Source organism: Chroicocephalus ridibundus, chromosome 3 (assembly GCF_963924245.1).
Source record: "Chroicocephalus ridibundus chromosome 3, bChrRid1.1, whole genome shotgun sequence".
Taxonomy (NCBI): domain Eukaryota; kingdom Metazoa; phylum Chordata; class Aves; order Charadriiformes; family Laridae; genus Chroicocephalus; species Chroicocephalus ridibundus.
In genome coordinates this window covers 44,045,043-44,072,911 of record NC_086286.1, presented here as the reverse complement: position 1 = coordinate 44,072,911, position 27,869 = coordinate 44,045,043, and the positions used below count along the sequence as shown (strand labels likewise).

The 27,869-nt window shown below is 39.6% G+C and overlaps 2 protein-coding genes across 7 annotated transcripts in view; one reads left to right on the top strand and one right to left on the bottom strand.

Moving 5' to 3' along the window:
* RGS7 (regulator of G protein signaling 7) overlaps nucleotides 1-24,839 on the bottom strand; it is a 294,620-nt gene extending 269,781 nt beyond the window's left edge. For 5 of the 6 annotated variants that reach the window (XM_063328939.1, XM_063328940.1, XM_063328941.1 and 2 more), the window contains exon 1: nucleotides 2,731-2,819. In XM_063328939.1, the coding sequence (XP_063185009.1) occupies nucleotides 2,731-2,747 (17 nt within the window). In that variant the 5' untranslated portion in view covers nucleotides 2,748-2,819. Of the gene's footprint in view, nucleotides 1-2,730; nucleotides 2,820-23,181; nucleotides 23,278-24,680 lie in introns of those variants that run through there. The other variant, XM_063328943.1, reaches the window with a different exon arrangement.
* Nucleotides 24,840-25,375: 536 nt separating this feature from the next.
* On the top strand, nucleotides 25,376-27,365 carry PIGM (phosphatidylinositol glycan anchor biosynthesis class M). The gene has a single exon (XM_063331014.1). It carries the CDS (start codon nucleotides 25,472-25,474, stop codon nucleotides 26,735-26,737), a length of 1,266 nt encoding a protein of 421 aa, XP_063187084.1. The 5' UTR covers nucleotides 25,376-25,471; the 3' UTR covers nucleotides 26,738-27,365.
* Nucleotides 27,366-27,869: the final 504 nt, after the last annotated feature.

Below are 27,869 nucleotides of genomic sequence, written 5' to 3'. Positions count from 1 at the left end.
CTCAAGAAAATCTCTTGGTCCTGATTCATAGTATTGCATTTTCTCAGATCAAAATAGAGCAAGCCACTTATTAAGGATTAATTAGGAATAAGTCACTGATTTAGAATCCTTTATTATGAAAGGACTAGAGAAAGGAGGACGCAGAAGCCCTATAAAGGAGGGGGGGAAAAGTGCACCATGTATGAGAACACTATGGTTACAGACCAGAACAGATTAATTGTTGAAAGACATCATAACAGAATTAACAGGAGACACTGAGAACTAGCTGGAGGAATAATTTGTGCGGCAAAGAATTGAGCTGATAAATAAAAATAACGCAGCAGAAGAAAACAAATAAAAAACAAGGGAAAAAGAAGAGTTTCAGAAGAGATCTAGAAAGCACAGAATGAGACACAGAACTTGGTTAGCAGAGGGCAGTTCTTGCAAGGTGTTGAAATGATTTTTGGGAAGTGGCAGATGCATTTAAGAAGTTCATAAGGAGACATTAGGGAGAAACTGAAAGATTTTCCACAAGTAAAGGTTGTCCCCTAGTGCATCTGATCTCTTTCTGCTTACACAAAGACAAAATTTATAGAAGTTTCTGACAAGTAAGTAAATGCCAGAAATACAGACTACATGCCAAATTTTGTAGGTTTTTGTCAGTTGTCACAAGTGTTTTCTCCTACTAAAAAATAATTTTTCTTCAACATACCTTTCTAACAGCAAGCTAAGTTTACACGTACCACAAAAATAATAAAAACTGTGGCAGCTACCAAGTCAGGAAATAGCTTCAAATGGTAGCACCACGCCATCATAGGTAGCCTGCAAGTGCCAAACTTAGCTATGCAAGCCAGTACTGAAATTCCCTGCTTTGCTCAGTCCTTCCAGCAATCAGGGTTGATGTGACTTAATCTAATTAATTCACTGGGCTGAATGCACTGGAGAAAAAGAGAGCTCAGCAGTTTAAGAGGCTTTGTTCATCATTTTTCTTTCCTTCCCCCACCTTTCATTTTGAAATTCCCTCTATCATTCACAAATTCCCTGCCTCATATCCACAGATAATCTAATCAAACAGCTTTTTTCCCCCCCAAGGTCACTTTGTTTTTCTAAAGGTTTAAATCAACCAGAATCAATTCACTGATTGTGCATCACAAACTGAACCAATCTACATCCATTTATATCCAAGTACACACAATAAATATAGTTATTCCCTCACAGAAAAAAATGGAGTCTGCATTCTTTTAAAACTCTACATAACATTCAGATCGAAAGGAGGGCTTTTCTTTAAATTAAATTCTCCAGAAACTCAAGGGGCTAAAAATTACAAAAATCAAATAAGCAGGTGTCAATGTTGGCTAAAGATTCCCATTTAAAAAATAAATAAATAAAACAATAGTAGTAGATCATAAATTAGGGGTGTGGGTTGGTTTGGGTTTTGGGTGGTTTTGTGGTTTTTTGTTTGTTTGGTTTTTTCAAACCACAGCATAAACTCAAGTCCTTCCCAGAACTCACTACTTATCACAATTTTTCCCTTCCCACTACACAATTATTAGCAGACATTCAATTTTTATATAATTTCTCAAACGTTAAAGGAAACTTCCTTAAACATCCAAAGTGCAGATGTATATTTCAGAACAGTTGGCTGAGAAAGGAAATCATATTTATGAAAAAAATCTTGGCTGTATTCTCTATAAAATCATAACAAGAGGTTAGGAAGAAGAGTTCAAGAAGAACAACAATAAATCTAGATGTTCAAAGTAGTCAGCCAGAACAGTTTAGACAGTCAAGAAAATTTTTACAAAAACTTTGATGTTGTAAAACTTGCCTCAGCTTTCAATATTTTTGAGTCAGTGAGTAAAACACACATCTTTACTTAAACTATACTATAATATCAAGCCATTTTCCAAGCAAAGAAAACTGACCTAGAGCTCATAGCCCGAAATAGCCAAGCAATGTAGTAAAACAAGAAGGAGAAGGATATTAAGATGCAAGATGTAGGAAAAGAAATCTAATTTTGTGCACTCTTTCCAAAATGTCTGATCTTTGTTACTGTGCACAGTGCCATTCTCTAGTTAGGATAAGGAACTGCTAAACAGAAAGATATATGTGGTTGGCTTTGTCACTAGCTTCTACTTCAGTACTAGAAACAGACAATGAAGTCTGACAAGGTGTCTGACAGATAAAATGCTTAGCATGAAAGAATTGTTTTCCCTCTAATACACCAGTTGTTTAAACCTTCTTTTATGCAAGAGCATCGAGACAGAAAGAAGCAGTAAAATAAACTGGGGCTAAAGAAAACAAAGCTTTGCTATGCCTAGATAGGGAACTAAAATTTTATGCAAGGGAATCAGGCATCCAGCGTGAGATTTGCAGAATATGAAGTCTTGTATGGGAGGAGAGAAAGATATTTAGTCACAGGCCTTTGGATAACAGAAGGCACACAGAGATGGTGACAAGTGAATAAAGAAGTCATGATCGTCAAGGCAGGAAAGGTAGCATGAATACATCCAGACTGACTACATGCAGACAGGAATACATCCACAGTGGAGGAGGACAGCACTACTTATTAAATAAAGAAGCAGACTGAAATCAGACTCCACAATCTCAATGACTGTATACCAAATGAAACTTGTACATCTGCCAATGTAAAGGAAGAGGATGGACTAGGATGAGAGGGAGCACGAAGGATAATTCAGAAAGTAAGAGTTGATCCTCTCTCCATTTCACTACCCAGCACTTGGTCAATGCTACCTGGATAACTTTTCCATGCCAGCAGTTCAGAGAGAAATGAACAGAAGTCACACTTCCTCCTCGTCGTACACAAAGCTCATTCCTCCTTCCTGCAGAAAAGGAAAGAATTGCCACTCAGTAGTGCAGTATATGTGGGTGCAGAAAGGAAACTGCTTTGAAGCAATGATTCCATGTGTCAATGCAGCCAAAGTTACGCTGCAGTATTCATTCTAGGACAAAAATCCTCTATGAGTAAGCCCTACAACCCCAGAGAAAGACGACAGTCAGCAGCAAAAGCTTAGTAAAGTAACAGACAGGCCCACCTGACAGGCCCTTCCTTCCAAACCACCGCTGTCCTGCAGCCTAAAAGTGAGAATGCATCACAGTATTTACTTATATCAAATATTCATACCTTCATCCATCAGCATGATGAAGTGAGGAGTTTTGCTATTTGAACATACTATCTTTACTGCGTTATTCCAAGATCCTTCTTTGCCCAGTTCCCTTGCCAAAAAAGACATTATTAATTTATTTTCATAGTGAAAGCCAAGTAGCTCTAAAGCATCTCTAAACCAGAGACTACAGGAAACATCCCAAGAAAAAAATAGCACCATAATTAAGAGGCAAGAAATCAGGTATGATCTTCAAAAGTTCCAACAGGCCATTTAAGAGGTGGTATCTCTGCCCTTTAAAAATAAATAATAAATAAACAAATGCAATACTGATGTCCGAGCCCAATAAAGCACCCCTACCAACAAGGGAATCTGAGCACATGGTAAAGTCTGACTTGCTTCACTTACTGTTGATGAAGTATTTTTGCAGATTTTCTTGGAACTGTATCTAAAACGTTACAATTAAACATGTGAAGCAGCAAAAAAGGGTACTGAAAAAAGAGTTTTCTAGGGCATCACAAGTAGGACATAATGAATGATAAGTTTTTTTCCATATCTTTAACTTTTTCTTAAATTGTGTTTGATTACAAGAAATATATTTACATTACTCTCATGCAGGTTAATGTTGCTCTAGTCACCAAATGCTTTGTGGTTTGTAATTATTATTGGTTTTAACTGTACAGCTTTAGTATTTCACCTATGTAAATTAAATTAGATTACTGGGGGGGGGGGAGGGTTGTCAAGAAAAGCACCTCCACCATTCGCTTGTTAAGCAAACACGATTTACTGTGTTCACCTTTCACCAATCTTACATAGTTCTTACTGTCTGTACCAGTGTGATGTAATAAACGAGTTTGGGTCCAAGGTCTTGTTTGGCTCTGTCTTGTTCTAAACAAAGGATTTCACTTTTTGGAGAGGCTACGGCAAAAACGGCTCTTTCAGGAAGGCAAAATGGGAAAGAATTCCTTTCTATTAGCCCTGCCATACTGCGACTAAGTTATATCCAGGACAAGCACAGTATCTTCCTGATTTATTTCTCAAAGAGATGGGGAAAACATTGAAAGTAGTCACGAGTATCAGAGAAACGCCTCCATTACAGAGCCTTGGAGGGCTTTAACTCCTAGTTATGATGCTGGCAGCATGAGTCAGTTCTGGGTTGCCGAGAAACTACCCTCTTCCTTTCCTGTGTTGTTTTCCCTCATTAGGAACACACTGGCTTCAGAAAGCGAGACGCTAACTGACCTGGAAAGCTCATTTCTTGTGTAGTGAATTCAAAGTCCAACCTGCTCACTGGGGCCTGAATTTCACCCTTCAGCTACGGTGTTCCTGTGCTGAGACAGCAACAAACCTTTCCTTCCTCTGTCTAGTTTTCTTTCTCTCTATCCTGCATATTTTTTTTTAGTACTTTACATACAGGCATCCTAAGTTAACTGAAAGCGAAATATTCCAAAGAAAGGGGCGCAATAAGACTGCATCTTTTCAATAGGTGCTTTTCTGTTTGCTATTGCTATAGCTCATACACGGAGGAGGGCTGAGAGAGAAGCAAAAGAATAAAATAAGGACATTTATTTCCATGACAATCTGTCTCTTTTTCTTTTTTTTTTCCTCTCTCCAAACTTGTCTTGGATCACATACCAACAGCAGTGCATAACATGTCTAACCACTACATTTTCAATGACCTTTGTAGGCAGTGAAAAAAAGAAAGCTAGACAAGTAGCCTCTTCGCCAAAGATATAATCATATCTGAAAGAAAAAATTACCTTTAAAAGATACAAGCATTCTCCTTGTTTTTAGTTCTATCTCCATACATAAAAATATACTGCCTTTGAATAATGAGAAATGGATATGCTGGTCAGCCAACTCAATGAATTTTTTTGTTTTGCTTGGAGAAGTGTAACAATTGTTTACCTCATATCGACCTATTTGTTTTTATGAAAGATACAGTTCCCTCTAAAGTTCCATTCTCCAAAAGCTCACTGTTCATATTTATTACATTCAATGCTTATGGCATCATGGTTGCTGCTATATGGCCAAGCTGTTCAAAGTTAAGACAGCTAACAGGAAATAGAGACTATACCAATATTCCCAGGGAGAAGGTGGGGGCGGTGTTGAAAGGCAATCTGATTTTACTGTTTAATGTATAAATGTATACATTAATTCAACTTTGTCCAGAAATAAAAGAAAATAAAAAATGGTTAACAAGCACATTATCCAAAAGGACAGGGGAAGCTGTCTCCTTAAGTATGCTTGTACAGGACATGCAAATTCTAATTGCTCAGAAGTTTGCTGGAGGTGTGGAGGGGTAGGAAGTGCATCAGCACAGAACAGTGGAAATGCATGAATAAAGAAAAAATAGCCCAAAACATTGACTATAATTCAGTCTGAGCAGGTCTGGGATTAGGGCAGGGAAATGATCAAGTCTACCATCACACCTGCATTCCTAGCTCTGCCAGTACACATACAAAATAACTTTGCAAATGAATATTTCTTCTCACATGTTTTTAAAATTTTGACAATATCCCACATTATTTAATAATTATTTATTTATTTATATAAATAAAAAGCTTTCTAAATTGTTTTGCCCCAATCTAAATGAAGATTAAAGGCTTGGAGTTCTATTATTTGCTGTATTATGTTTTGTCTTAATTTAAATTGGAACAAAACATCTGGAAAAGTGTAGTCAAATATTGGTAATGTATCCCATAGTTAGTAGAATTAGTAACTGCTAATTCAAGTTAACTGGGAACTTTGCACAAAGTGCGGCCCTCTGCCAAACCAGCCGAGTCTCCAGGCCACCCAGCCAGCAGCTCAGCAGCACTCAGAGCATCGTCACAGGGCTCAAAGCAAGGCACACATTTCCAAATTGCAGAAAAATCCAGAATCCTTTCTCCAGACACCCACAGCTTCCTGATTTGTATAGCAGGATGCCCGAGAAGCAGGGACAGGCCTGGCAGTTCCAGAGCTTCCAAAATCCCATCTTCATGGCAAAGACCTTAGAAACCACAGCTCCCCAAGGCACGCTAAGGAAAAGGGGCATTGGTCTCCTGACCCTGAGGAATCCCATCTGACAAGGCTTCTGCGAAACCTCATCCCAGTGGCATCCCAAGAACCCAGGGAGCTTGTTTCTGACATATAACAGAGAGATTTAACACAAATACAGAAGATAACAACAGGAGAGAAGAATGCAATAAACCCTGGGTCACAAATGGGAGCAAAGACCAACTTGACGAATAGCACTAAGACAGACACTCTGGCATAAGGAGAAAAATAAAACTGAGAAGTTTGCAGGTATGAAGCAAGCAGATGAAGGATTAGAAACAAAATTAGGACCATGAATTTAAAGGAGATAGACAGAATTTAAAGGAGATAGACAGTAGTATAAAATCTTTCTGACCCATAGTGTCACATATGGTTAGATCAAAAACAGAACGAAAGGACCTAAAATAGGATTATTTTTTTTCCAAAGATGGAGGTGGGGATATAGTAAGAGAAAGAGAAAACTGCTTTAGCATGCAGAAAGGCATTTCTCTCTGGACACATTCATCTTTCAGAAAAGAAAAGATAGGTGTGGTATTCCTAGGATCAGAGAAGTACATTTTGCATGAGGGAAAGAAACTAGAAAGAAGGGCTTGTAAAAGCCTCAAATACAGGAAAACATGATCAACATCAAGAAGCAACATCATGAACAACAATGATGTATTTCTGAAGCCAAAAAAATCACATTTGCTCTGTATTTTGAGACATGTAGCATGTAAGGCAAGTGCTTTCACACATTCCACAAACTACACAGACCTGAATTTTCTGTAGGCTGTCAGGAAAATGCTATTTCTACAGGAAAATAGTATTAGTTTTTCAAAAATCAGTGTTCAATACAAACCCTATCATGGAATTAGTAAGCACTGTTCCAGTAAAAGGATAGTGTTTAGGAAAAGAATGCTTGATATTTTAATCTAACAATTCTCTTCATCATTTAATTTTGGACTTCTAATATGATTGAAAAGTAGATACTGACGCTCTGACTAAATTCAAGTGCAGATAATTAGTATACTTTGTGGAGAAAACCAGAACTCTAAGGAATAAGTTATTTTCTGGTACTTCTGAACACTCATCAGCACTTGAATATCAGCGCGAGGTGAAGGTGTTTTTATATATACGGCTACTTTTCAAGTTGTTTCAACAACTTTAGACGCAGTTCCCACTGACTTCACTGAGCGTTATAAGTTCAAAAGCTACAGACAACACTCCATTTTCTATTTGCAGACCATTTAGCTTTTTAAAAAAATAAAATTAGAATTAAAAAAAAAAAAGAGAGTCTATTTCATGATCATTTTTATTCTGGGACAACTCAAACTTTAATCACATTTGTTTCCTACAGCATTTGCATGCTGCTACAGACTCAAGATATCAGTCATTTCCTCCAAGATGCTGCTGCTGCTGCTGAGACTTCAATTGCTGAAAATAATTCCAATTTTTGTCACATTTGAATCCTTTAAAAGCTCAGTCCTATCACCAAGTCACTGTCTTACTGGGCTGTAGAACTACATTTCTATGGGAAATGGAAGAGGCTACTCTCCATTCCCTTACTATGAGGAAGTGTGGCACAATCGTTTGCATCCATATGGCTAACCTGTCCTCCCTTAAAACAAGGGAGGCTTCTTCCCTACTGCCTACTGGAAATGGCTGCTAGCCCATGGTATCCATCTTAAGGCACTGTCAGAAGGAGCAATGATTGCCTCAGGTAAAAATCACACCAGGAAACTCACTGAATATGGAATCACTGGACAGTGCTGAAATACAATCTCTAGCCCTGCTAAGTTTCCTAACATAGACATAGTCTTAAGGCCTAAACCGGTTATTGCTCCGTCCCCAACCCCTATTGCAGTTAGCGCACAAGGAGAAATGCAATCACTTCACGTGGGCTGTCTGAAAAACTGATCTGTGGTCCGTAAGCAAGGTCTCTCAACTTTTTCTGTGCTCTCCCTGAGAATGATATCATATCTTGTGATGTAGCTGTACAAAAGTAACAAGGTTTAAGATAACAGCTTCTTTATTCATGATAGTCACTGTGAATATTCTACTTAGAATTATTTTCAGACTATCATATTAAAGATGCATTAAAGATGTGCGACTCCTTCCCACTCCTTTAAAAAGAGATGGAGGGAAAAATAAGCTGAACTAGAACAGTTTGTGAAAATAACACATCTAGTACTGAAAAATCACAAAGGCAACAGCTAGACACTTCAAATAACCTTTTTCAGTTTAGTACAGATACTCTTTCTCATTTACAAATTTAAGCAGCTATCCCTCCTACCAATTGTATGGCCAGTGCTGTCGTGTTGAGAAGTCCTTGGCTCTCTAGAAGTCTACATGCTCAATGTCTTGTAAAAATAGTTCTTGGTTGTCCTTTCTGCAAGAATTATTTATTTCAGATTATAATTTCTCCTTTCCATGAACACGGACCCAGTTCTGTCTTGGTTAAATTCTAATGTGTTAGAAAACCTCTTGATTTCTACAGCATGATGGAATTGTACTGACAAGATTCACTTGCCAAGGTAAAACATGCAATGCTAAAGGAATGAATAAGTAAGCATACAAAAGGCTGGTGATATCACCTATTAAAGCTGTCTAACACATCTCTTAAAAGTACTGAAGTTGCTTAGGACTCTACCAAAAAAATGTCGAGCTAAATTTATTCCCACAGAAGGTGTTGGGCCTAGGCTGAATTTTTCTAAAGTGTTCACCAAGACGGTGAAGGCTGCTGTGATCAGGCATTTCCCTGCATTTCCTGTTTTGGACTGTTATGAGCCAAACCGGAGGCCAAAGATCACGCATTTTGAACCACTATCTTTTTGAGAGAAGAAAATTGTGTATTTCATATGAAGGTGCCACAAGAGATGGGAGAGAAACAGATTTGGATGAAGAGCAAAGAAAGACTTTTCTTCTAGAAAGGCCAACTCAGAAACACAAAGGAGTTTTAAAGGGAAAGTGGTACTAGAACTCTCTGGTCCTAACAAAAGCATGTGAACTGAGAATCCAAGGCAGTAGATACTCGAACAGGGAAAGAAGCTAGAAGGAAAGTGAGAGCTGGTGTGTAGGCAGAGAGACAGATTGTACATGGATCTGAAGGAGGACAGACACTGTTATACACTGCTGAGTAATCCCAGAGTCACTTGTCCACGGAGGTACCTTTCTCAGCTGTACAATCGATTTAGACATATGGATGAAAATATGACAAGTCTAAGAATAAGGAAGACAGAAGGGTGACTTTCTACATGCTTGGACCGTCTGGGTTAAGAAGCAAAGTCTTGAACCTGTTGTGGACTCCCACAAGCTCTTCTAGCATGCTTTGGTGGAGGATAGTATCTCACATTTCCCAGCAAACCCAGCTCACAAGCTGAAGAAGCTGGGCAAGAACAAAAAAAGTAATTTAAGAAAATAAATAAACTATTTATCTGAAGAAATAGTTTCTTCCTGGAAAAAAAAGGCAAAGTTTAAAGGCTGTCTTCCCTCTCTGAACAGGGAAAGCTTCTTTATTATATACCACATATCACTGAAGTAAAATTTAAAGACTCACAAAAGTCCTAGTTGTCTATATGGACAATCAAAACACGTCAGATAGATTTCACTATTCAAATGTTTTGGCTGGGATCTAGTACCAAACTATTTACTGGTTAGGGATTATTCCTATCTCTTCTACATATATTCAGAACTGTCCACATTAAAAATGAAAATTAAAAAAAAAAAAAAAAAGGTGGGTTGTGAATGTGGGGGGAAAAGTACGGGGTTTCTGTGCGGATTGGCAGTCTGAACTAGAATGGCACAAACTTTATTACTATCCACAAATGACATTTTTCCCCCCTTTTAAGTACAACCCCTAAATACAGGGCCTTCAGTCAGTAAAACCTTGTAACAGGAGCTAATAGTACATTAACCTTGTGTTAAGATCTTTTTCCACCCTTTGGACCCTTAATTTTTACCTATTATAAAGGAGTAAACTTAGCTTATATCATTAGCTCATAAGCTGAACTGCTGAACACTGTCAGTCTGCTGGTAATGGTTCTGTGGTAAAGCCAACACACAATTGCTACCCCCCTCCTACTACTACTCCTGAATACCATTCTTTACGTGCCTCTCTCATTCTACATGGGATCTTCTACAGAAATTAGGGTTGTCTTTTTTCTTTTTCTTTTTTTTTTTTTTAATTACTTTCAGCTAAGATCATGGTTCGCGGCTAAGATCTAATTCACAAAGTAGCACTCCTGACTTCAGTAAGATTTGTTACTAAAAATATAATAGCTCATATTTAAGAACTCCAGTTTAATAAGAATAATTTGAAGAAATTCTTAGAGCTGACTAAGAACAGCAGAACCACATTAATGACTAGAATGCTAGAAATACTTGAAAACATCATGGAAGAGAAGATCCTCATGGGTAATCCTTAGTGTCTTTCAACAGATTATTTGATTGCAGGTTCTTCTATCCAGTTCTAATATAACAGTATCTATAAAAATGGTTTAAAATAAGTATGAAAGATAGGTGATAGGCGTGATCATCTTAAAGTTTGTCGGACAGAATTATCAGTACCATGCCCTGCAAGATCCAAGGAAGGAATTTTTCACACCTAATGATTCACTGTAAGAATACGTGAAGGAAACAAAGTATTTCTTTCATCTACTTTTTTCAGTCACATTTTGGTGGACTCCGTTTCAGCACTCTGGAGGTGCCTACTTCTTTCCATTAATTATAGAGGGAAGCTAGAGAGCTAGCTTAGGCTAGACATCTAACTTTTAGACAGCAAGCATTCGTAAAGTAAACGCAGGCCACTGTCATCCAGTTCTATACTGTGTAAGCATTTCTAAGCCCTCCCTAAAGCAACAGCATGCCAAATGCCACTCAGTTCCCGAATCTTCAAAAGGTCAGCTGGTATAGTTCTGCACTATTAACTTAGATTTCACTACAGACTGTCTACACACCCAAAAACTTGATATCCTGCATTATCTTGTTCTAAGAAGAAAACAGAAAAATTGTTGTGGTGAATCGTATTTTGTGCTAATGAACCAAAGAATGGTTTTAGCATTTCTTTACCTATGCAGATTTAAACTTTTAAAGGTATTCTGCAAAGGTTGAAAGAATGAAGGCTTAAGTTTACATGGGAACAGAGTTAAGCAGTTCATTAAATTAAATACTTCATAATATTCTTTGTTACAAATTAACCTCTAAAAGCTGGTAAGTCAAGCCTATAAGACATTTGAGTTAACCCTTCCCCCATTCCACCCCCTGCCATATTTCCCTCTCTATTGATATTAATCTTTAACTCAGTATCAGCATCAAATAGATTTGTCTAGGGACCGGTCTGGGAACAGAAGTTGGAGACAATCTTCAATGACATTCAAATCAAACTGACACTCACATGGAATTGTTAATGATGACCCAAACTCTTTTTATGCTAACCATAAAAAAAAAAAGTTAAGACTTCCAACATTACTGATTACTATTTTTTTAATCTTCTGTCTACTTCTGTCCATCTTCTTCGCACCAATTTAAACTAGCAACTGCCTGCCAAGTTTAACTTGATTTCCTTCAATTTTATATGCATTTAAGCAAAAAGCAGTATGGAAAAACTGAGTAATCCATGCTGTAATTGTTCATTGAACCTTCAGAGAACTACAGTAGCAACATCACCACATATGCTGATATGTAATCAAAGATATATTATGACATACATGGGAGTAGTTTTAAAAAAAATAATAATAAAAATCAATGCAATCAGAAATCATTGGGAAGATTGATAAGATTTTGCCTCGCATCATTGCTCACATTCGTCTCCTAGATATTCATCCTTCTTCCCCTTCAGCCACACACAAAATATTTACCTTTAGAAAATAAAGAACCCTTCAAAAGCAGGCTTATTGGGTATGCTTTTGTCATACAATAGAGGAGCGTGCTCCACTGTATAAGTAAATATTATCTCAAAGTAAACACCTCACACAAATGTACTGACTGTATTTCACTTCTGCTTTATGATTTGTTCTGAACATGGAGGCCCATTTGCTGCCTCCTCTACAAGGATTATGCTGCAATCAAGGCCAGAATTAGCACTTACTACCTCAAACCTGACACTAGTCTTCCTCATTTCTCATACCCAAAAAATAAGAAGTGGACAAGAATGCTACAGTGAGCAAATCTATCGCATGCACAACCCACTCCACATTAACGTACCTGGCTTAATATATATTACAAAAAAATTCATATTTCAAGAAACAAAAAACATTTCAGTTCTGAACTTGACTTCCCATTTTATAGGAAATGGCTCATTCTGTCACTTTCTCCATTGTTTTTTGGTAACCCCCAAAGCAGTATCATGAAGATCAAGTGAGAACACACATACTAATCTGTTCCTGAGGTTATTATAGATGCTACTGTAAGCACGTTCCTAATTCCGTACATAGTGTGATGTTTTTTCTTAAATAACCTGACAAATCCATATGGTGTCTGATCCTCTTTGTACCACTGTCACTAGCATGAAACATACACCTGCAAAATACTTGACTTCACCACCACCACCTGCCGGCAGCTTTTCTCAGCAACTCTTTCTCTCATCAGAATAATGATACCTACAGCAAGGACAGATGTCACAGGTCTACAAAAGTCAGAAAGGGAATGAACCTGAATCATTACATCATCACTACAATGTTGATTACAAGTGTTCTGAGCAGGGTAGAAGAACAGTGCTCAAAGCACTCAAGGTTCCTTGCTTATCCATCTGCACCATGCCTTCCAGTCCAATGGCAGTATCTGTTATTTTTCAAATATCTCCATAGAAGTCAAAACTGCGGTGACAGAGTATTGTTCGACCCACAGAGAACTCTGCCAGGATTAGAACATTAATAGGCAGTTTCTGTTTTGAAGAACATCCAAGAAAACTTGCTTTGCTTTCCCTCTCCTCCAAAGAGAGCACAAGAAGAGTTCCTTTATTTTTAAATAGAACTCCAAAACTGGAGAGTCACGGCCAGAGACTCTGAAGGCCCACAAATAAAACTGCCAATTTTAATCACTCCAGTAATAAAAATTATTTATAGCATTTGTTTCACCAGCATTTGCTTGTAAGTTGTTAGGGTTGGAGAAACAGTACACAGAATGTGTTATTATTTGCCTATAAATTAATAACCTAGATTCAAATTATCTGTTAGAACTTTCACTAGTTTATGTGAAAACTTGCTTAGTTTTCTTTTTTAAAACCATTCACACAGAAACGCATGATGCCCCTGTGATTATTAGGTCACATGAAAAGCCATAACCATGGCAAGTCTGTGAGATGTAAGGAGAAACAGATAAAATATTTTAGACTTGGGCTTAAAGATTACTTCCTATCATGCATTTTTCAAGTTCCTAAGAATTCTCCAAGGGGTCAGGCAGATAGGCTGATTTATTTCAATCAGAAAATACAAAGTTTTGCCTTCATAGGACATCAAAGGATATGTTGAACTCAAATCTCAACGTGGTATCTCTTTCCACTTGAGATACTCTTTATTTCATTGAAGATTGAACTCTCAAATTCAGAGGAACATCAAAAGGAACACCAAATAAATGAATCTTTCTGGTGTTGGTGGTGCTAAGGGAGGAGCATAACAATATTCCCTGGGCAAGTTCTGCTCAGTTTTTTCCTGCACAATTCTACAGATAGCCTGGCTCTCAGAGAGAAAAACTGGTTTTGTACATTAATTGTAAAGCAGCCATCAACTCAACAAATACAATACAAAACCAGAAGAAGTGTTCTTGATTTTTCTAGCTATTTGATACAAAGAACTGTTGAATCTTTTAAAGATACTGATGATTTTAACAGGAATTAAAATCTGACAGAGAAGTCCTGAAGAAGCCCACACGTTCACTGATGCAGAAGTTTCACTTTTCAACTGCCTCTGTTTTATGCTAGTCAAAAATTACTACAGCATGATTTATACTGGAAGTAGAAAATTTTTCTTCTAATTCTCAGGAAATACAGAGTTACCCCAGAAAGCACTTAAATAATAAGATTCATTGCGAGTAATTTATGCATTTTGTAGAAGCATGACACATAGTTCAACACAATGCTAATTTTGCACAGTTCCAGTCTGGGTTGTTCAAGGAACTCTGAAGATTTCTATCATCCTTAAATAGCATGGCTCCTTGGTAAGTATCAAGTGCTGACTGACTTGTTATTTCTACAGAAATAATTACCTTACAGTTTGTACAAATATGAAGCAGTCTAAATATGGAAAACTACTGTTACTTTTCATTGCATCCATATTTCAACCTAACATACACCTTACCCAGGGGATATTTTTGTGCTGTATTCTTTGGCACAATCAACTCTCTGAAAGATCCGTCAGATAAATATCAGATATAGCTGTCCCGTTTTTGTCAAAAGGCAGCCTTTCCTAGTCTTCTACTATAGACAAACAAAGCAGGATCTATTCTGATACAGGATAATCATTGGTTGAATCTCTACTTACACATATGCAAAGTTGATGTCAGCAGACTCAAATTCTGGCAACAACCTGTCAAACTCAGCAATGTGACAGTCGGCAAGGACAAATATTGAAATTCAACAGTAACCAGAATGAAGAAAGCCAAACAATGCTACGGAAACAAGTAGCATGCCTGTTGCCAGTTACACTGCAGATATAGAACACCACATATGAATTGTCCCAAGTCTACAAACACAGTTTGCATGAACTCTCTACCATGGGCTTACTTTCCTATAATAGGAGTTTTACCACTGAAACCCTGAGTTTCATACTAACAGAGTCTGCCTTCAACTTCTGATCCAGGTGCAGCAGACCTGCAGAGCACAAGGGGACAGACAGCATCCTTGAGCGTATGCAAGAAGGAGAGCATACTTCAGCACACCAAATGTGGGAAAAATGACAGATTGATGGCACAGCTGTCACTTTGAATCAACAGTGAATGAATAAGCTCTGAAGGCTGAGTTAAGAGACACTTGTACATAAGGTTGGGGAATAGTATCATCCTATATAACAAGGAGGTGACAGAAGTAGGGACAGAACTGTAACTGCTAAAGACGGCACCAAAGACAGTATGAACTTTGCTACCAGGTAATTATACTCTGCAGAAGCACCACCACCTGAGGTCGTTAACAGAGCAAGAGGCAGAGCTCAAACAGAAAATGTCCATAAGCAACCAATCCAGACAAGTAACTGTCAGAATTTGAATGAAGAGCAGCTAAATAAATATTTAGGAGACAGAAAATACCAATCACCAAAAAAAAAATAAAAGTGAATTTCCACAGACAGCTACTGAAGGATAAATCCTCTACAGCTAAGCCTCTAGGGCAGTCTCTCTTTAGCTTATGGTTCTGTAGTACCACATACAACAGCATCCTAGCCACTATGCATAACAGGATACTACAAAAGGAGTAATAAGGTAGAGTTATTATTCAGGGACACTTTTCAAGGAGATCTCCCTGCCAAGCTACTTAAAAAAAAAAAAAAAAAGGAAGACAGCAGCTTTAAAAAGACAGAGATGTTCATTTTCCTATAAATGCACTTAAAATTTTGTTAGGAAAATTGAGGATTCTTGCCCAAAGAGAATATTTAGAAGATCATGCCATCCCTAGAAAATAGAAGAGGGAACAAGTTTAACAACAGTAATAGTATTACATCATTTATTTTCGAAAGATATTTAACCAGTTTTAAATCATTCATAAGATAAGACAGGGAAACCCTTTATTGGTTAAGGCCAAAAGCACCACAGGTAGCTAAAATAATGTTTCATTCCCTTTCCAGAGGGAGTATTTAAAGTTTCTATGCAACAGAGAACAACTGCCTTCTGCAAAACTTCTGGAGGACACAGAAACCCTGATAATCTTGATTCACATTTTTCCACACAGACACTGTATACCTGGCTAGAAGCACCAACCATTATCCAGAGCACTCTTTTATGAGCAAAGCTAACATATGATTTATTTTTTCAACCCAGACCTTTTCTACTTAGGTAGATAGAGCTTAGACACACTTGGAAACAAACTGCAAAACCAGCTTTGGAAAGACCGGATTACCCATGTCTCTACAGACTAGAGCTCCCTATCAGCTGCTCCTCTCTCCTACAGGTTGTTCCTTCTTTCTAGGCACAGGGAACTAGGAAACCTCACCTGCAGTTTCTTCTAGACATCCTCATTCAAGAACAGGAAACCAAACAGAGAATTTCTCCCGCAGGAGAAATCCTAAATTCTCCAGACACACACTTACTTGCTGTAGATCCTCACACACAGCAGCTCTGGAGCACCTCCAGTACAGTTAGCCTTAGCATCTGGGCATTGCCTTTTCTAACAGCAGTTTCTAATCACCTGCACAGCCACAGCTGGGAAAAATAATTAGGCTGCACCATATTACCATGGGATAAAAGGAAGCCCCATAATAATCCAAAAGCCATCTACTTTTATTGACCAATACAGTGCTTACAGGCCTGAATTTCTCATAACATAATGCTTCAGTCTTCTTATTTCTGTGAACAGCTCCCCAAGGCATTATGTCAGTACATAAATGTAGGTGGTAGGACAACAACCCCTAATGCAAGCATGTAAGATTTCTCCAAAGAAAGCTGAAATCATTCAAAGGCAAGTAGGTGCTCCTACTGACCCCTACAACCGCTCTGAGCTATGCCATATCTTCCCTTTGTTTTCACTGTAACCAGATCAAAACACCATCAAGAAAGTAGAGCAAAGGTTAAGAGACTTTTTTTAGAGTTGTTAATGTTTGTACCTGGTACTGAAAGTAAGTGCAACAATGTCATCAGAATTATCGACAAAAGAAACATTAAGATGTTTACTGCTGAGAAGGAAAGGCAGCTCTTCACAGGAGTTTTTTAGTCACACAATATAAAAGAAATTAAGATATTAACTTCTCTGATCCATTGATTAGTTTTGACCATGAAGACAATAGCAGGAAACTGCATCATTGATTTTACTAAGTAACTTTAGAAACCTTTTAGGGCTACATAAAATAACATAACTGCTCTATCTGCGGTAGACACTTAGAACTCATCTTTGTATGTACTGGAAAAAAAGCACGACCACATCCTTGGAAATCCACCTGATGCCCAAAAGCATAAGAAACAGAGAGGGTGAGGATAGTCCCTACTGTTCAACTCATCCAGCTCTGTAAGATTTAGTTCAAAACTACATCTGTAAGCAAAGTTTCTTGTTCTTCGTGAGTAGCTGCAAACACAAACAGCCACAGAACAGCAAAGCCTGGTATGCAACAGCTCTGTATAGCACTGCTGAACCACTGCACCTTCTCAAAGAGGAGATAATTTCTGACCACAACACTTAAGAGTGATGCTCAGGTTAACAGTAACTCCCTGTTATCTCAAATTCCTGCTGCAGTCTTTCATCTTGCAGGAGCACTAAAAGCATCTCTAATAGAGTCAGTCACCTTTCTCCTAAAACTTGCAGGAACACTTGAGACCTCTAATCACCTAGCAAATCTCCAGACAGAATTCCCAACAATTACTCAATGTAATTGCATAAACCTCTTATTTATTTTTTTCAAACTAAGCCCAAAAAAAACCTAAACAAAAAAACACAGTGGTTTGAATCAAACCATCAGTTAAGAACTGGCTTTCCCACCCCGTCATTCTTCTTCCTCCAAAGTTTACAAAACTATACTGCACAGTAGCTCCAGAGATGAAGATGACATCCTTAAACCTTTCCAAATGCAGGTGTCCTACATCTCAGGTAAATCACCTAACACTCACTCTGAAGGAGTTGTGTAAATTAACCCTTTCTAGTGTCTACAAACATTTCTTCCATAAGAAACTCTTAAGAAATGGTATCTGAACTTGCTAATTATGTGGGGTTTTTAACAAGTTTATACGCTTAATCTTATTGCTTACTCTAGTTACACTGAAACACAACATCAAGCAAGACACAGAAGTCTATTATGGCTATACAGTTACTTATATTTACCAAACTTGCAACAGCAAAGAAATCACATTTTACTTTTTTCCCTAGAAACTAGTGTTTATTTCACTTTTCCCATAGAAACTACTGTTTATTAGAGAGAATTATACTACCTTTTTTATTTGCCTTTATTTGTCATTCCTGTGCCTTCCATTAAAGTGTTTTATTTACTATGTGTTGGTGTAACACTAGGTCTTACTTTAGTGCTCCTAACTAGGAGATCAAGAGAGGAGAACACAGCATGGAAAGACACTCAAGGGGCTGGAAACAGAGCTGTGGCAGGTTACGGCCCTCTGCTAGACATTAAAGGACTTGTTAACCAGAACTGTTTCCTTGTATTTTGTGCACAGTATGTCATAGAATCATTTAGATTGGAAGAGACCTAACCCCCAGTCAACTGAGACCTCCCCAGTTAGCTGGGACTGCTGATAAATGATGAAAAGTGGCCTAGTGAGCACTCCCACCAGCTCACTCAGTACCCCTGGGTAGATCCCATCTGGCGCCATAGGCTTGTATCTGTCTAAGTGGTGTAGCAGGTCGCTAAACATTTCCCCGTAGATTATGGAGGCTTCATCCCCTTAGACTATGGGGGCTTCATTCTGCTCCCCGTCCCTGTCTTCCAACTCAGGGGGCAGGGTACCTAGAGAACAACTGGTCTTACTATTAAAGACTGAGGCAGAGAAGGCATTAAGCACCTCGTCCTTTTCCTCATCCTTTGTCGCTATGTTTCCCCCCACATCCAATAAAAGATGGAGATTCTCCTTAGCCCTCCCTGTTTTGCCCGTAAAACCCAGGGTTGTCTCCCCACCTCTACTGCAGTAGCACAATATTGGGTAATATTCAGCGATTAAATTCCCACCAACTTTATGAAAATAGGTATTCAGGTAAAATAGAACTTCCCTACTACAGGAGAAGCAGCAGCACAAACAGTATCTTAATTAGAAAATTAAGTCCATGGAAGGGGTGGGAAAGACTAAGAGAAGCTATGGCTGCTCCTTCCTCATAGAACCCAGCTGTCACCTAAGTTTCCAAGTTTCCATAGTTTAGCTACCCATGGAAGTGGTTTGTGCTCCAGTGCCAACTTGTGTTGTTTCAAGGGATGATGATAAACTTCTGGCCTCAAACACAGCTCCCGTAACTTGTGAGTCACAGCCCAGAATTCTGCACTTAAAGAACTTACTTATTACTTGAGCCACTGAGCCAAAGTAATTCAAACCTATTTCTAAACAAATTATTGATGATTACCTCTTGTACCTTTTCATGTCTATGTCCCATCTGTTCTGAAAATGGCGTTAGGTAAAAAAAAAAACAACCTCAGTCACAGAGGTTGATGTGATTTTCTTTCTATACTTGATATCTAATTGCCAATCTGAAAAACAAGACCAGAGCTTCAGAATACAGTTTTGTGTCTCATCCATCCACCTCATTATGATCTCAGGAACTGGGTATTAGTGTAGGTCTCACCGATGTAGAAGGTGGTGGTCTAACTCAGAAGATAGATTTCCCTACCCCACGAGCCTCTAACTACAGGCTGTCCTTTATATTTGATAAGAGAAGAATTGTGTGAGAAGACTAAAACAAATAGATTCCAAGTTTTGTCTCTTTTCCTTCTCCAAAGAACTGGAAAACATTGAATTAAGTGCTTATATATTAAAAATACACAAAATGTTTCCCTTAATCACCTAAAAATCAAGTATTGTGACTGAACACTGTTTAGGACACTTATGGCTGCCTGCACTGATGGGTAATGGCTCTTGAATCAAGGGCATCTCAGATGCAGACATGCAAAATCTAATCTCCTGACTTATGTAAAGGATCACAAATGTTATTGCTTTAACAGATGATGGATCCCGTACATCTCACATTCTCAAGCTCTGCTACTCCACATTTCAGAGAGAAAGAGAGGTATCTAAAGAGATTTAAAAATGTGGGCATTCAGAAAGACACAGCTATTACTCCTAAAGTATGCTTATGATACATATATGTAACAAATTTATATATATAGTAAATATATTTAGATCTATAATTTTAGTATATAAATATGTATATACATGTCCATAAAATCCTCTAACAGACACTTCACCAGTTCTCAATACCTATTGTTTCACTTACACCTTCAAAAATCGGCAAGAAGTTATGCTTAACACAATTAGACTTAGCCTTTTGCAGGTGCTAGAAACTCACACCTTCTGGGTGAGTTGTTGGGCTCTGCACAATGCTCAAAATCAGCAGTTATGTGCCAGGAACACTCCCTCTTCCAATAATCTCCTAAATCCGTAATTTGTCACAGCTCCAGTTTCTCTCCTGCCTGGGCTTTTATCAGTTCTCTCTTTGCAATGTTTTGTTAACAGAAGTAAATAGACAAAAAAATCAGAGGAAATTCAACTCTTTTCTTTGTTGCATACTCCCACTTCTGGAGTCTTAATCCACTGGGCTGCCTGACCCATTAGCTACTACTATAGCAGTAATGTAAAAAGAGGTAAAGCATTTCTGTTTGGCATTTCAAGTCAGGCAGTGAGAGAGTTGGGCATTTCCCAACTTAGAAGCAGGTAACTATATCACACTTCAGATACACCACTGCCTTAAATCAAAACAGGCAATACTTTCTGGAATCTCTCCCTAGGCAAGCATCATACTTCAGTGGACTTACTCTTACTGACTAACTTGCCACATGTGTTTTCTCAGACATAGTCTTTTTTTCCAAAATGCTGATTTTTAACAGGTTTCCCTACAGACTAATTTTTATCCAGTACTTATTTTCCCTGAAGGGTTAGCATTTTACCTAGCACACTGACATACAATCAGCATAACCACTGCAAGCAGAACTCTGCTAACACCACTTAAACCATATTGTGCAAAACCATAATGTGGTGAAAAAAAAATTCCTTTACAAGTCAGATCACATTCTCTGAATACCCACATTTTTAGCATGATGTGTGAACAAAGGTATAGATTTATCAAGCAGTGTTAAGTAAACGCATTAACAGAAAAAGCTTAAGGGAATAGTGGTGGTCTTATATTTATAATAGTGATTTTCTTCTGAAGAGTTTTAATGTGTTTTTTCATCTTATTTTTGCAAAACCTCCTGTATTATTCATTTCAGTATTAAAGCAGAAATGAACACTTCATTACATAATCTTAACCATACTTCCCTTTTGTCAGTGATGTCTAAAGTTCAATACACTACAAATATTTGAAAGGCATCAATCATATTTGCAAAAACAATTTCTTTTATCAAGCCCAAAATATCTAACATAAGTGTTAGTCACTTTTTCTATCAAATTTCATGTGCTGCAAGAAACAGATTGTACTAATCACCTTATCAAAAAATTCCTGACAGTTTATAAATATATTAAGTAGGAGTATTTCTCATGTAAGGAAACATTCTGGGTTCAAAATCCAAGAAAATTAAAAGGGAACTCTAACAAGTTACAGCAGTCTCCCCTTTCAGAAGCCTGAAGGCCATATGCCAGCTATGGTCCAAATATCTTCCTTCCTACATATCTTAAGTACTCATCTTTCCTTCTACCTTCTAAGACATACAGATTTATGTCACAGCACACGTACAATAAGACAATTTATTAAAAAAAAATTATTAGTCATTATGATCAAATTTTATCTCTCAATAATAAAATCTCAAAGTATAGCAAAGTATAACAATTAGGTAACTGCAGAAGAGACTTGCATAAGAAGTCTCCCTGAGATCTCAGTAGAATGAGCTAAAATACAGCATGGGAAAGGATACTCCTTCTGCCTGCCTCCTATGAAGCTTCTTACTGCTCTTCCTTCCATAGCTTTTCAGATATTTAAGCTCCTTTAGCCTCCTAGGCCATCTGAATCTTAGTAAGGCTCTCACCACTTCAACCCAACACTTGTTCTCTCTTCCCTTACATTACTACCAACCACCATGTCTCCCGTATGTTACTTCAAAGCCCTGCTACCAGAATCATCTTCTAATTCATTGTCAACTTCTTCACACCCCTTCACTAGCCTCCTCATTCTCCTCCAACTTATCAAATGTAATCTGTTAGTCCCTCCAAGATTTAGCCATACTGTACCCATCAGATATAGATCTACCCTTCTAGATCTTTTAACCATGCATTCATCTTTGTTCATCAATGAAATGCAGCATCAGCTTATCCTTCCTCAAAACTAGTTTTCACAATAGTGTGGTTAATAAAACCCTGAAAGGCCCCCTGTGATGACTGCTCCTGACTGACCAGGAACCAGCTTGTCACTCTCTCCCTCACTCACCAGCTGTCACCCTTCAGTTGTATCTTGGTTTTCAGATGGTAAAAACTTCCATTAGACTGTAGAGCATTTTGCATAACAAGGCCCCAGTTTCATTGTCCTTGCACTGCTGTGTAAATCTTAAGTAATGATAGGGCATGCGAATTAGTTTCTGGAATATATTTCCCATGCTGCTGAAGTAGCCTGTACTACAGAAGATGAAGATGGGAGAAGTTAACATTTGAGAACAGGCTTATCATCCCCTCTCATGCGTATGCAACAGAAGCACATATAGGTGTGACCCTAGCTTACAAGACATCTGATGGTACCATCTTTGAGACTGTGTAAACCAAATGCATGGTAGGTAATGGGAAAAAACTGTTTATACACATGTGTGTATACATATGCATTACTATTTAGTTAATATTTTACGCCCAATTATGGCTGACTCCACACTTTTCTTCATACTGTTCGTATCTTCACGTGCACTGGAATCAATCAGCTTCAGTCCCAGCAGTTCTATTAGTTTTTATCTCCTAGCATTTTCTAAAAGTGGCTCATGGTGGCTTGTATAAATAAAAGCAGCATTTTTCAGGAACAACAGATTTATAACTTTAATAAGACTGCCCTCCTTCCTGCATTAAAATCTACAGTACATGACAAATCAGGTTAAGCAAGCTGGTATCAAATCTGAAGCCAAACACGTTTTGAGCCAAACCTTAATTCTCTGAAGAGCTTCCAGCTTATTTTCAAGATGTTAAATTATTGATAAGGAAAATCAATTCCTTTTCCAGCTCAGGCAATGTCACACAGTCACAGTATATACAACAATAGCTATGGTAGCTTTTCTGTTTTATAAACTTCACAACCCTTTAGAATTAAATTACCTACCTTTTCCTCTTTAGAATCCAGATAAACAGTCACTGCGGACAGCTTCACAATTTCTGTTAACTTCAGATGAGAATAAAAGATTTGTCTGAAAACAGGCTGTGAGAAACAGACAAAAAACAGTTGAGAGACCTGCAAACTCCTAAGTTTATTTATTAAACTAATATTATTAAAGCAATATCATTAGACACTTCAGCAAATAAACTGCAATACATTCTGTTCTGACAATAAACAGTTTCTTCAAAGGATCTGAAATGATAAAATATATAAATAATAAAATATATTCCATCCAAAGAAGCAACAGAATTGCAAACAATCCTGGGAGAAATAGGCAGGTGGCAAGAACAGTTCCTTGTGAGCAATAACCTTCCTGAAACAAAAAAAAATTATGAGTATCTACATATATAATTTTGCTTAGATTTGTAGTTCCATGGAATATCAAGTGTTTTCAGTCCCAGTGATTTTATTAAGTTTTATCTCCTAGGATTTCCAGAGGATATCTTGGGCATAACAAAGGATACGGTGACATAACCTTCTGTAAAAGTAATCCAACCAGTATAGTTCAAGATGCACAAAAGGAAGGAGATAACGTGATGTTACAAATCTTTCCTGTTCTAAAGTAGAACAGCAGTAGTGAGGCAGCAGTTATTTACAAAGGAGCAAAACCACACTCATGCCGTATCCCAAAAATACTCTGGTAACTATCAGTTTTAGGACTTAACGATGTCATATGATGAGTTAATGGAGAAGTCTCTTTGAGCTTTCCTATTGAAGATGTCAAGTTTCGTATATAGTATGTAAACATGTGGTGACCTATACAGACAGAGGAAAAACTGATTCTCCACATTAGTTAGTTACTATGTTTCTCCCAATGGACACCTCAGCCTATATGCCGCTGTATTATTATGCAAAGTAAAACAGTCTTAACAGATAAAAATGAATAACTGTGTGCACTCAAAGAGAAATATCTTTTGTCCCCTGAATAGCCTACCAGTTAGGACACCCTCCAAGACTTCTGTGCCAAATGCTAAAAATCTGCTCCCAGTTCTCTGATGACTGTCCCCAGAACAGAGAAAAAGCAGATTCTTCTGTGTAAGCAATGTGAGACAGCAATGCTGCAACTCCCAAAATGTTCCTGAATGAAGCCATTCAGCAAAAAGAATGCAGATGCAATTAATTACTAAACAAGCAAATGCACATTTTTTTGATGAATAAAGCATCTCAAAAAAAAAAAAAAAAACAAAAACCTCTACTCAGTTCTAATAAGAAACCTGTAATACTGGTAAGTAATAAATACCCATCTTTCAGTCAGACACAATTCAAATGTGAGATACGATCTATAGCAAATATCTAGACAGGGCAACTTTTTGAAAAACATACAAAACCCCTCAAAATACAGGGAATTAATGTCTTTGTTACAAAGAACTTTTTCTAAGGTCTGATTTTCATGCCACTGTTTCTGATCTAAGTAAATGAGAAATTTACTGTGGAAGGAAGCTTACCTAAGTGCTTTAGAGAGAGCTCACAGGTCTAGGCAAAACACAGCCATTTGCAGAAGGTAAATAACAGATGTTATTTTTCCTTCTTCTTCTTACTTAACTGCTATTGCATATGTTGCCTCTCTGCCCATGCAGCCTTACAGATTTGCGCTGCAGGCTGCTCCCTACCCTTGAGAGGGCGAAGGCGCAGCAGCAGCACTGTGGGTGGTGAGGCCCCCCAGCTCTCCCTACGCGCCTTGACAAGGGTGCCCATCCTCTAGCAAGGCTCTCAGCCAGCGCTGCGGGACCGCGCTTACTGCGGCAGGCCACCGCAGTCTATCGCAATAAATATAAACCACCACAATAATAACAACGCGCCGACTCCAACGCGGCAAGGGCACACAGCTCTGCGCGCCTTTCCGCAGATGCGCTACCCCGGCGGGGCAGCTCGCTGGCGCTCCCCCTGCCCACATCCCGCGGCCTCATGGGGGGGCGGACACCCGGGCCCGCAGCCCCGACCGGTGGCAGGCTCTGAGGGGACGGCCCGCCGGCGAGAGCGCCCCGCCCGCTCCTCCAGCACTGCCGCCTGCGGGAACCGCCGCGGCAACGCTCTCTCGCCCGGGCCGGGCAACGGCTTCAACCGCCGCAATACGCACGCGCCGCCGCCCAACGGCCTGCGGCAACGGCTGCGCGCATGCGCGGTGCCGCCTTTCCCCCCCCCGGCGGAAGCCAGGGCCGAGCGCGATTGTCTCGGCTCCCGCCACCGTGGGGCACCTGCGCCCACCGGCGGCGGTCGGGTCGGGCCCTGCGGGGGCATGGCGGCGGGGCGGCCAGGGGTGGGCGCGGGCGCGGTGCTGGGCGCTGGGCTGCTGGCGAGGCTGGGCCTGGTGCTGTACGGCCTGCAGCAGGACAGGGCCATGCGGGTGCGCTACACCGACATCGACTACCGGGTCTTCACCGACGCGGCGCGGCTGGTGACCGAGGGACGGTCGCCCTACCGGCGGGCCACCTACCGCTACACCCCGCTCCTGGCCTGGCTCCTGACGCCCAACGTCTACCTGGCCGAGGTCTTCGGGAAGCTGCTCTTCGTAGTGGGGGACATGGCGGCTGCTGTCGTCGCCTACCGGGCCCTGCGGCGCCGAGGGTCCGCCGCCGGCCAGGCCTGGGGGTGCTGCGCCGCCGCCTGGCTCCTCAACCCTCTGCCCATGGCCGTCTCCAGCCGGGGCAATGCCGAGGCCCTGGTCGCACTGCTGGTGCTCGCCACCCTGTACTTCGTGGAGGCAGGGAGCATAGGGAAGGCCGCAGCCTGCTATGGGCTGGCTGTGCACATGAAAATATACCCGCTGACCTACGCGTTGCCCATAGCCCTCCACCTGCAGAGCAAACAGTGTGGCAGGGAAGGGGCAGTGGGTACAGGGTGTGACAAAAAAACAAAGCTTACATTTGCAGGGTACCTCTGGCAGCTTTTTGTGAAGGTCCCGAACTGTGATGTGCTGTTCTTTGGAACAATTGCTGGATCTCTGCTGGCTGCATTGACTGTTGCATTTTACCACCTCTACGGCTGGGAGTTTTTGGAGCATGCCTACCTCTACCACCTGACCAGGAGGGATATCCGTCATAACTTCTCTCCCTATTTCTACATGTTGTACTTAACTGCAGAGAGCAAATGGAGTTTTGCCCTTGGGCTTGCAGCTTTTCTGCCCCAGCTGCTTTTGCTCCTGGCTGTGTCCATAGCATTTTACAGAGACCTTGCTTTCTGTTGTTTCCTACACACTGCTATTTTCGTGAGTTTTAACAAAGTATGCACATCCCAGTACTTTGTCTGGTATCTCTGCCTTTTGCCCCTCATAATGCCCAGTGTTAAGATGTCCTGGCGTCGTGGCGTGCTGCTTCTCTTTCTGTGGTTTGTTGGACAAGGCCTGTGGCTCGCTCCTGCGTACTTTCTGGAGTTCAAAGGACATAACACTTTTTTACTTATATGGTTGGCAGGCTTGTTTTTCCTTTTTATTAATAGCCTCATAATTGTTCAGATTATTTCGCATTATCAAAAAGAAGTACAAGTTGCAAAAAAAGAGCAGTAATAAATGGGCCAAAATCCAGAAACAGTGCTACCGTCTTTCATAAGGCTTTTGATACCATCAACACTTTGTTTAATACAAATACGGGTATATTGTACTAAAGTATGTTGTATGTAAATGACACTCTGTCGGAGCTGTGAGGGTACTGATTGGCTGTAATCGCCCCAGTCGTGCCCTGAGCAGTGTCTACAGGTGTACCTGTCACTCACATGGACCTTGAAACTGCCATCCCTGTCTCCTGCTGCTCCTGACTGGACTGCCTGGAAGGACCCTGAATCAGTTCAGCACATACCATGTCTGGGGCTGTGGGTGGACTCTCTTACCAGCACACATCTGCCTGCCATCTCCAGACAGAGTGTGTCTGCGTCCTGGTCAGTGAGGGTACAGCCTGTGCCGGGGTCACCCTCAGCTCCCGCTCGTACCCCCTTGTGGGGCAGCCTCAATCTTCTTACTCCCTGGCACCCTTTTTCTCATAGTTACTTTACTCGTTGAGGGCTGTGGTCTCTGTCTAGGAAAACACAGGAGATTATAAAGGGATGTTGGAGTTTGACAGTTTTGTACATTCCAGTAAGTGGGTGGGGTACTTTGCAAGGGTTAAGCTAATGAATAAATATAAGGCAATCGCTTAATACGTACACTGGGAATTATTTTTTCTTTTCACAGGAACATTTTAGCGATACAGTGTTTGTGGCCTGTATCCAGTCTTTCTTCAGTGAAGTAGGAAAAAAGTGGTTATTTCATACAAGTCATTAACTACTTGAAACTTTTAATTTATTTTAGAATTGAGATATGACTGTTCATTCAGATACTGATTTTTGCCTTTTCAGTGCTGTTTGAATTTTTGAACAAATTTATTCCTCTTGCACTTAGGGTTGTGGTTTAGTGGTGGAATTGACAGTGTTAGGTTAACAGTTGGACTTGATGATTTTAAAGGTCCTTTCCAACCTACATGATTCTATGGAGGAAGATTTTTTCCAAATTACTGTCTTGGATCACAGAGATGTATAAAGCAAAAATATTTGTGTCCCTCAGTGCTACAATCTAAAAAAGAGGCCCATGCTTTAAACTGCTGTTAATTAACAGTAATTGTGGATGTTAACAGTAGGAAAGAGTCAAAAGTGCAGCTAGAATGGCA